General features: G+C 36.8%; 1 protein-coding gene across 1 annotated transcript in view; it reads left to right on the top strand.

The window, feature by feature from the left end:
- SLC38A6 (solute carrier family 38, member 6) overlaps positions 1-11,069 on the top strand; it is a gene marked incomplete at its 5' end in the record, with an annotated part of 38,947 nt that overhangs the window by 14,399 nt on the left and 13,479 nt on the right. Inside the window, 3 exons of the mRNA XM_010297171.1 lie at positions 5,098-5,176; positions 9,950-10,032; positions 10,503-10,561. Coding sequence (XP_010295473.1) covers positions 5,098-5,176; positions 9,950-10,032; positions 10,503-10,561 — 221 coding nt within the window. The remainder of the gene's footprint in view (positions 1-5,097; positions 5,177-9,949; positions 10,033-10,502; positions 10,562-11,069) is intronic.

The raw sequence follows: 11,069 nt of genomic DNA, 5'->3' as shown, positions 1-11,069 counted from the left end.
CCCCCAGGCTTGGTGTGGGTAAGTTCCAGAGTAATTCAGGTAAAAGCTGAAGTTAGAAGGAAGGGGAAGCAGGGGAGCAGAAATTCATCAGGATGAGTGTCCACAGTGTGAAGACTAGCAAAAAAATGGACAACCTATTTCTGTTCTCTGAATTTCTCCGTCTGAACAAGCATTACATCTCCTTTCACACACTCCATTCTACATCTATTTAAAAACTAATTTTTTTGTTTTTTAAGCTTCCACTAAGAGGAAATATTAAAAACAATACATCACATAACTGGGAGACTTCTTAAAATCGAATATGTGGGGGATTCATTGCAAAACAAAACCAGAAGAGCATGCTCTTCAGGCCCTGTGATGTGAGGGTTAAAATAATTGATGGTTTTCAGTGGCATCCATGCATTGCTCCCGATGTTTCCACAACTTGAATTACTTATACTGAAGTACTTCCTATGTTGCTATTCCCTTCTAATTCTTTGTCAGGAAAAATGGGAGCTTGCCCAAAATCCTCTTTAGTTTCACTTTCTTGAAATCCTTCCCTGCTTTCCTTTTTAACTTTGTCACATTGTTTGGATTAGGACAGATTCAATTTTGAACCACCTCCCTAGCAGCAAAAGGGAGACACAAGCCCAAAGGGGTCTGTCACATGCGGTTGCTATGAAAGATCCTGCTCTCTTGGGCTGCAGTGTGCAGCGACCCATAGCGTTTATTCTGCTATTTCTGTCCTTCAGCCTCTAATCCTTTCAGTATTTTAGGAAAAATAGGGATCTTGCTGGCTGAACTCATTAGAGGATGAGAGTTAGGAGTATTTATCTTGATTATCTGTAGGCATTTGTGAGGAATCCCTCTTATGTTGTATTCCCCCAGATGAGAATCAAGATTGCTCTGTCTGCTTGTCCTGACTCCCAGATCGGCACCCCTCTTTCCTGAAGTAGGAGCTGAAGAGCCAGTGTGGCTGTGTTGATACGGTCTGTTTTTCCCCAGCTCCTTGTCGTCTTCTATGTGAAGTTTGAAGGGCAGCTTGGTTCCCTTTTTGCACAGTGCTTAATAATGTAAGACATCTTTATAGCACTTTAATATGATCAGCTACAGTGGTAGCTTAGGAAAAACTAACCAGAAGAATTAGATTCAGTCCCTTCAGTTAAATGTTTTGAAGGGATTTATCACAGCCATTTTCTGAGGAAGGAATAAATTATATATTTACATATAAGTTTAATGAACAGATTCTCTCACATCATTGTGGTGAGCTTCAGCAATTGATCTTTTTTTGGGTAGGGTAATACGGAAAAGTTACAATTCTTTTTCTGGTAACCAAAAATCACATACTTGATTTTAAGATTGGGCTACCTCAGAAGCGGTATTTTGGGGGCTGCTTTTAAAAACATGATCTTGGTTTCCCTTTTCTCCAGCAACTAGTGTTTTTTCAGGTAGGGGCACATATGCTCAGTGCTAAACAATATTGTAGCGCAATAAGGACATTCTGAATAATGTATGCATGGTATGTATGTTTACAGAGAGTCATATCACATGGTGGCACTACAGGTTGTAATAATGAAAGTATAAAGCAAATACCCTATTTTATATTTTGCAAATACGTTTTTTTCTGTCAAAGATCTAATACCAGGTTTTCAGAACATGGCAAAGTGATAGCTATTTTAAGAATGTAATTTCTTACTGCTTTCAAGCTAGTGGTAAGCCTGTTGAATAATAAAGTAGTAATATAATTTTAATTTCTGCTTTAATTCTCTTTAATTCTGCCATAAAATCGTAATACTGTTTTATGGTGTTTCTGTGCCTGGGCCTATTGAGAAGTTCAAACCTGCTTAGTTTTACATCAAGTATGCATCTTGCTGCATACTGAAAATTATTTTAAAATAATATATGCAAATTCGGGACCTGAAAATTGGGAAGTGACTATATGGAGGTTGCTGATGTAGTTGTAGTTCAGCACTTGTTGCATCTGCATATTGTTAAAGCCTCATTATGTCACGGTCCACCATTCGTTCTGCAGGAAACCTGCCTCATTCAGTGCTAAAGATAGATGTCTCATATTGCAAAGAGAAGGCGATGCAAAGAAAACACAACACAATTCTTTTTCGATTTAGGGGATGGAACTGGGTTGCGAGAGCAGTAAGTTTTGCTCTCACACGACGTGCATGCGAGGGGGGTGAACTCTGAAGGGAAGGTTGCTTCTGACATTTGCCAATTTTTTCTGAATGCTCGACTTCTGAAGGTGTATGTATGTTTATTGTAATTTTTGAATGTGATAAAAGGTGCCTTAAAAGTTAGCCATTAAAACATTGAAGTTATTTTCAAAATGACAGAGGACACCAGTGCTTCAAAAGTGGAATAAATCAAAGCACAGGGTACACTTTTTGTTGTGTTCACTTGGGTCACAGTTTAGCCTTGTGACTGTGTAATCTCTTCCTTCCGTTGTACATTAAGACTGCCAAGGATAGCTGACATTTGATTTTTACAATATAACTTGACATGGCTTCAGTCATGGTGGGCGTCAGGGAAGTTAAGTAAAACTTCTTATTTGGAGCAAAGGATACATGACTTGTCTGACATACCCTATGCACTTTATTCCTACTTGAGATAATTTCTTTTCCAAGTTCCTATGCCCTTTCTCAAGATGCTTCTCTGTTTTGGTTTCAGCTTTAAAAAACAAACAACGTTCTTTGCTCACTTTGTAGTGCGTTTCAGGGAGTTATACAGTGTCTCTCCTTTCACGCTGAGTAAAGCTCCAAGGAGCTGTTGCTCGTGAGGAGGATTACCGCTGTGTTTGTAAGTGAAGAAAAAGCAGGATTTGACTTTTTAAACTGTATTTAGCATGGGCGTCCTGATTGGGTTTATGTACGAGATTGATCGTGTTACCTAAGCATCAGGATACAAATAAAATTATTTCTTACTTATTTTCTTCATCTTCTAGAACAAACAAGAGAATATAAACAGGGCGGGGGGAATCCTAGTATGTGAGATTGTTTCCCATATGCCCAGAGAAAGGAAGAAAGATGCATATAAATGTTTCGCATGTGCAAGTTTCTTGGTGCATGATTGGTTCCCTGCTTAGGGGTGGAATTCGGTGAAATAGGACTCCTCTTTAAAAACAAAGAGTAAGCGCACAACAAAGGATAAGCGATCAAATGATTAGCCAGAGGCTAATAGAAATGCAAGGGAGGAGTGACAGATTGCATATTAGGAGGAAATCTGATCTGGAAATTAATTTGAAGCTTTCTGCAGCTGAGGCTGCAGAAGAACTAATTCTGAAATCTTTCTGAAGGACATAAATACATAAAAATTCTGACTTCCTTGTCTGTGAAGTATAGTGTAATACAAGAAAGAAGGCCAATGGATAAATAAAGTTGAATTATAATTTAGAGGAACTTTCCTTCTCCCCCTACCCGCCACTTAATTTTTTAAAAAATCTGTCTTTGCTGAGGGTGAAATACGCATCTGCCTGTACCTTGGCGTGAGAAATTGTGCTCATTTACTTAGATATTCTGGTGATTTAGAAATAGGCATGCTGTAAGGTTTTCTGTGGTTGAATCTACATTGTGTTGTATGCAAATAGGAGAGTAAAATCAGGACAGCAGATAAATGGCTCACCAGACACAATCAACAGCTACGTGTCACAGGGAAATATACTTGAATATTGGAAAAAACAGAGCTTTTAATTATGAAGAAGTGAATATTTCCTTATTTAGTGACCTTCCAAATGGTTTTAATTTAACCTTGCGGTAGGTAGATGTCACTTTATATTAACGGAATTTGCTTTCTTTATAGAGACCACATTACATTTCTTCAAAATTTAACATTAGCTGCTGTAGTACAACAGTGTCTGAGTCCACACTTCTTTTTAAGGTTCAAAAAATTCCTTTTTAAAAAAAAAACAAAACACACACTTATTAAAAAATCAGCTCGTGGAAATTTGGTGGTTTACCTTTTCAAAATTTATGTTTAAATTTTAAAGCATTAATAAGTACACCACAGTAAAATTCTAAAGAATACAGAAGAGTAAAATTTGAATACAACAGATGAATTTTTGTCAAGCTTTATATGTAACTAAACTTTTGTTGGCACGTTACTAAAATTGCTCGCTGCTGAAGGATGGAAATTTGTTTCATGTAGGCTTTGATATTTGTTGAAGCTGTTTGTAAAGCTTGATTTTTTTTCTGAGTAGTTCTCTGCTGTTTTTTGATCCATATAAATACTTGCTGCTTATGTAGAAAAAAAAGTGACATGAACAGTATGTGAAGGTGTCAGGTTAGTATAAATTGTAATTTAAAAACCCTCTCATGTATGCCTTTGATCATTTTATATAGTAAAGGAGAAAAGTGATAAAGTAGCTTTTGGATTTATGTGTCTGCATCATTGCTTTCTTCTGAATAAATGCTTAATTTCAAGTAGACACTCCTATAAGAGTAACTAACAATTTCTCTTCTGATTCTCAGTTCTTGTGTAGTTTTGCACTTTATGTTGTTGCTGGGATCCTCTTGGTGGGGGGTTTAGCGTGAGAAGCGGAGATCTGTCACTGATAATCCTCTTACCTCCGAGAGCCCAGCCATGCAGTACAGAAAACCTTTCAAGTCCTATTCTTGTCTTTAAATTTCTGTCATCTGTTTATTTAGTACAACGGCAATTGAACAACAATAAAAACTGAGTCTTTAAAAAACCTATTGTATTGAGAAAATCAAATCTTACTGTTTGCTTTCATATTGACAATGTCTTGTAAAGAGGAAGGAGAAGTGCTGCAGCCTTGTAGTCTGTCTCTAGCCTGTAGGTCCCTATTCCTGGGTAAAAGGTCAGGCCTATATTTTATATTGTTTTGCCTTTTAGTCCTTTGGATGATGTTTTCCTTGTTTCACGACTCACATCGTAACATGCCGCCAAAGAGACTTAGCTAACATCAGTACAATACCCGGGGATTTGCAGCTATTTTTAAAGGAAGTCTATGAGAAAATAAATTCTGATTCTGGTGCCATAGTGTCTTATATATAGCAGAGATGTTCCAGTCGTCACCGCTGTGGTTATGCTAATTGTTACAACCAGAGATATGGGTATCCTCTACTAAATCCCTTCCACTTCTGTTTGCAGCTATGTCATCGTATCTTTTAATTGTTAAATCTGAGCTTCCTGGCGCTGTTGCGGGGTTCTTAAGTGGAGACAAGAGTGGGTAAGGAAAAATGCTTCATACATTCTGTATTTGTCTTGAAGAAAGTGGTTCAGGACTGCTGAAGGAGATGGGTACTGACACTTTCCTCTGATCTCACATACTAACAAAATTAGTTATTTACAGGAGTTCTTAGAATATGAAACGTATTTGGCACATGCAAGCCTTCTACAGCACACTCCGCGCACAGAGCATGATTCTTTCTTTCCTCATAGCAATTTCCCATCAGACAACCTTAAAGTCAGTGGCAAAACTCCATCTACAGAAATATCCCTTCTGTAAAAATTTAAAAGGGGAAGCAGGAGGGGACAGGAGGGAAAGGAGGAGAAACATTTAAACTCTGTCATGTTATCACTTCACATATTTCCAAACCACAGTACAAAAACCAGCAGACATTTACATTTAAATATTTTGTTGTCTTGCTCCAGTAATTGGACTTGTCTTGGGAAAAATGCCAGGTTTCCAGACGGTTTATAATTCCTTAACTTGGCTCCCAGTAAAGAAATTATCCTTCGCAATTGAGCTATAAAGCTGTACGTAACGAGTGTGTCCCTCAGATTTCTATCATAACTGTCGCAAGTAATCTGTGCCTGTGCTAAAACAAACATTGCAGCTTCAGCACCGAAATACCTTGTTCGTGTTGTTCCAGTGCTGCTGTCATTCATAACGGTGTATCTTAGGTTGTGTTATGGCTGTTTTTCCAAACTGCTATTTTCAAATGTTTTGACCACAAAACTTTCTCTGGATTGAAATGTGGTGAAATTGTCTGAAGGCTGTGTGATGCTTGTGTCATTCCTGAATGTTGTGGGTGAATTTTGAGTTTGAAATTATTTTTTTAAGCGGTACTTGATTTCATTTTATGTTTTGTCATTTCAACTTTTCCATTTTATCACAAACATTTTGAGAAATGAAGTATGGTGGTAATATTGCTTTCTGTCTTTCTGCCCTCCTGGCCCTTGCAATAGTATGTTTTTAGTAATGTTTTATTTATTTATTTATTTTTTAAACTATTATGTTTTATGTGTATATGTCATTTTTAGTTTGCTAATGTATCTCTTATAACTGTGTCAGTCATCAGCTTTTTGTTTGGGTGTTATCACCTTCTTCAAGATCATACTTTTATCTTCACTTTTCATTACATGGTGGCGTAGAGCCTTCTACTGCATCTGCTGCATGTGTGTTGCAGTCTGTCCCCAAATTTAGCGTATAACATCACTAACTACTGTTTTTAATTTTATGTTAGCTCTGTTTATGCAGAGTGACTTTTCTTTTGAAAGATAACACTTTTAAACAAAGAACTTATGAAAACTCTTAATAGGTGGAATCTGGGGGACCTGCATGCATGCATACTGCTCAAAGGATTGTTCTCTCTAAAAAAGGCAGTAGAAACACATTCTTTATTAAGCTGCCTATTTGATAATACTCCCACCAGCTTTAGCTGTTTTTCAAGGTCCTATTGCAGATCTTCTGGATGTGAGCACTGGTGAGAACACAGGTTACAGTGGTTGAACTGGTTATTACAAGTCATCTGAGCCATGGTAGTTCTCCATGCGCTGTCAGCACTCCCACCACCCATACTTCTTCCTTAGCTGAAAGTACGGTTTGAGATGGGAATGAAGTTCCATTTTGCATTTAGAAAGAACTGAAATTGTCCATAGGAATACTAACCACAGCTTAAGTGGCAAGCTGATTGTCGGCTTGGGTCTCATCCTGTTTCTGCCTCTGTTATTGGGAGTTCTCCCATTGATAAATGTTTATTTGACACTGACTCCTCTATTCTTTGCCCAAGCCAATATTTCAAATGCAGTGGTAGAGCAGTGTTCCAGATGCACGCACATAGCTGACCTTCTCTGTATGCCCGCATCCATATTTCATACATTTTTCCATATTAAATTGCCGTGATAGATCATAATCTTTTGTTTCCATGTATTTCTTCGCAGATGTTGAGTAGTTTTTTACTAGCAGAATTTTTAAATTATAGGAAATTGTTCAACAAAAATAGGTAATCGAGTATCAAGCCTAAGTAGCAACTTATTTATGCAAAGGGCATAAATATTGACTAGTTTGATTAAACTGTTTTAACTGGACCACTTGTTTCCAGATGGGGTTGCACAACTGTTCTGTTTTTGTTAAGTCATTATAGCATCTCAGATGCTTTCATTTGGATGCAGAATTTATCTTTTACTGTAGTTAGAATGTATCAAAAGTGTCAGTTAAACTATCTGTGAAAAATATTTTATATGCATATACCATCCCAAAGCATACTTTTGGGAAAGCCATTTAAAGAATGCTTTGCTCATTGAGTTATTTTTTTTTTTATAGATAAAGGTTAGCAGGTGTGCATGTGTTTGAAAGGCTCAGAACCAGTGTGTAAATACATCTTCATGCCTTTATTAAAAAACAAAATACAATATGGACACTTGTTAATTGTGAGTTGAGATGTTTCAGTCTGCATAACAAGAATTCCACGTAGTTTTGATGACATGAACATAGTTTCAAATGAGGATTGTGTTAAAAAGTTGTAATTTGTGAGCCCTCTGTTAACATTTAATGACCCTGTCAGGAGGATATGATTGATGCAATTAAGTTGTCTTGCTTGTGTGTCATATAATTGATACGGACTGAGAGTAGGATCCTAATTTAGAACATATGAATCTCTTGTCCTGTTGCATTCAGGAATGAAATTAAAGCAATTTATAAATGTCTGCTTTTAGTTAAAATATGGGGGAGGGAGGAGGAACATCTGGATGCCAAAGTATTTTCGGTAGAGTCGAGGATTTATATTCCATATCTCATAGTTGGAACGCTTTTATCATACAGGATTAAATTTGCAGATCAAACTGGTTTTAAAGGCAGTATCAAAACATTTATTCTGCCTTTGGAAAGTAAGTATATTTCTACAACAGTATCTTGGGAAATAATGGTTGTGGTTTTTGATAAAACAGTAGATGGTCCACTATCCAGTTTTTTTGAGATCTTTTTAAATAAAATAATTGAATATTCCAAAATTAAACAGTGTACAAAATTACTTTTTCTCCTGCCCATGACCTCAGTGCAGCTTTCCTCTATCTTTTTCCTTCTTCCCCCACAAATGTTTTTTCATTTACCATAAAGTAACCAAACTAATTTTTTCTCTGTCCTGCTGAGCTTGTGAGCTATGATGGCAACTGTGCATTTGCTGCACGTATAATCAGGAGACTTAAAACAGAGGTCCCACATGTACACATAGTACTTTTGCCTACTGCTATGGTACTGCTCCTCCTAATCTGAACATCCACCATTTTAGAAAGAAAGAAAAAGTTTACAAATATGTGAACGCTAAATGATAACAACATGAAGAATACTACAGCAGGGAGCTGATCTTGGCAGAGCTGCTTTTTCACTGTAGCAGTAGGAGACCTAGGCTAGTAATACTTTTTTTTTTTTAAATTGTGTATTTTGAGTGATTTTTAATATAGACATTGTTACTTAAGGGTAATTTTGATTTTGATATGGTGAAGATGCCCTCAACCTTGAAATTTCTCTGTTCATTTATATTGAATACTTTTTCAAATGAGTGACAAAAGGGGTTGTCCACGATGTATGACAGCAGTTAATACATGTATACGGTAATTTTTCTTTAACACTGGTGTTATGCTACTTTCCTTATGATAACTTGAGGTGCTGCCTGTTTATTAGGTGCTAACCATATCCTGGACTAAATAAACTTGAAGGTCAAAGACCAAGGTGTTTATAGGTAGTAAAGTCAGAGGCTGATGTGCAAGATGTTTATCAGTACAGGATACGGTTATTACAGCCACCCTCAAGATGTTTCTGTTTCTTAACAGTTTACCCATCTGTGCTTTCCTCAGTCTAAAAATGAGATTTTGATACTTTGAATAGATTTTAAATGCATTAAGACTCTATATGCTTCTACAATGCTTTTTTTATATGTATAGTGTTATGTATCAACAACTACAGCAGATTTCATTATCGTAATTGCCATCCCTTTTGTCCTTTGAATTTTGTGTGGATGTATGCAAAGGATGAGTGATGACTTTGTGCAGAGTTAAAGATAAGAAAATCTTTATTGCTGTTCTTTCTTACATCACTTCTGGACAGCAAACGTCATTTCAAATTAACTGAAAGTTTATTTACTTGTTGCTTTCTTCTATTATTTGAACCCTGTGGTGATAGGAGTAATGGAACTTGGGCAGAAGAGAAAGTTGGTATGTTTAAAAAACATAACTGAATTTCCAAAAAAATAGCTTGGGTAGCTTGGATTTCTATTTCACACCTTTTGGGAATGGTAAGGAACTACGGCCGTGTAGGAGTAATAAACTGGAAGGGAAGTTCAGCAGTAAGTGGGAATTAATGCTGCTGTTCCTTCCAGTTGTGTAAATATGCAACTCGGTGTAATCCAGTTCAAGAGAGTGTGGAATACCCTTGCCCTCTGATCATTGCTTTGAATAAAGGCAGGGCTTTGCCTATTGCGCTGCTGAGAAAAACCTGGCACACGTCAGACCCCTGATCCACGCAGACACGTGCCCGTGGAACTTCGCCTGCGATGCTGGTTTGGTACGGGGTGGTGCTGTGCGTCCTCGTTACCTGGGACCTCCGGCTTGTATCACAGTGTAGAAACTGGCAATACAAAATCATGTAAATGGCACATGAGACTGGAAACTACTTCTTTTTCTTGTCCTAATGGTTATTCTGTCCAAGATCAGAATTTTAAAGTAGAACGTATTTTTTAGGACTCTTGAGCTTTTTATCAGTCATAACTACATTTTCCAACAGGTCTTGGTACCTTGATGGGAGACTGCTGCTACTGATTACTTCAGTCTGCATTGTTTTTCCTCTTGCACTTCTTCCTAAAATTGGTGAGTAATTAAAGGGGAGAAGCGAATATTATTCTACTTTAGTAGCAATTACAATTGAAGACTTTAAAACCTTAATGGGTTATTTATTTATTTTAACTGGCAGAGGGCTGGTGGTGGTGGGGATTACTCAAGTTGTTGTAGTGTGTTCTGCCTTCCAGCCCTGCCTAGTTAACCTATTACTTGGGTTGCAGTAGTATTTTGTCTGCAATACTAAAATAAAATCTTTACAGCAGAACATTAAAGAGCTGCATTTACTTACAGCATGCCATTAGTGGTAAGCCAGTTCTAATTCTGCCCTACAAAACTACATAAATGATCTGTGACAGGCAGTTGGAATGTTGTTATTCTGAGTCCTAAGCCCCAGATACCAAGCACTGTAATAGAAAACATGCCTAAAATGTAAAGCTTTAGCTGTGCATTAGGATCACTTTCCTTATAAATTCTCTTTTATTTTTACTGTTATTTTACAGGCTTTCTTGGCTACACAAGTAGTTTATCATTTTTCTTTATGGTGTACTTTGCTCTTGTGGTAAGTTAAAAATCTGTGCACAGTTTATCTATTTTTTTTCTTATTGTTTGAATGTTTTCATAAGCCTGTTTTGAAATGAATTGTCTTCCCCTTCCCTTTTAACTTTTTATGTGAAATTTAGAGTTTTCCTTAAGTTCGTTATGTGCTTGCTTGGACAGATTACGTTTGTTTGCTGAGGCATGGAAACGTATATGAACTTTGGAGCATGTGAAAAGATTTACAATAATTATATTTTGGACTGGTAAATGTAACAATATTTTTGTTTTGCTGACGGTGCAGTGAAGGGAGCTGGCACATACACTTTTGTTTCCCTACTAGTAATGGAATGGAATTCTGTTTTCTTAGCTTCTAACTATTACTTACTGCAACTAGTGCAGAAGAAAATTTAATATACTCTAAATAAATTAAATTTACATGTATAATGGAGTGACAGAGTTCAAAAAAAGGCAAAGAAAACTCGAACTTCGTTAAGGCAGTTTACAAGATTCATTAATACGTCAATGACCTT

The sequence above is a fragment of the Phaethon lepturus genome, unplaced genomic scaffold, assembly GCF_000687285.1.
Source record: "Phaethon lepturus isolate BGI_N335 unplaced genomic scaffold, ASM68728v1 scaffold9801, whole genome shotgun sequence".
NCBI classification, from domain to species: Eukaryota; Metazoa; Chordata; class Aves; order Phaethontiformes; family Phaethontidae; genus Phaethon; species Phaethon lepturus.
This window is presented reverse-complemented; position numbering and strand designations above follow the sequence as displayed.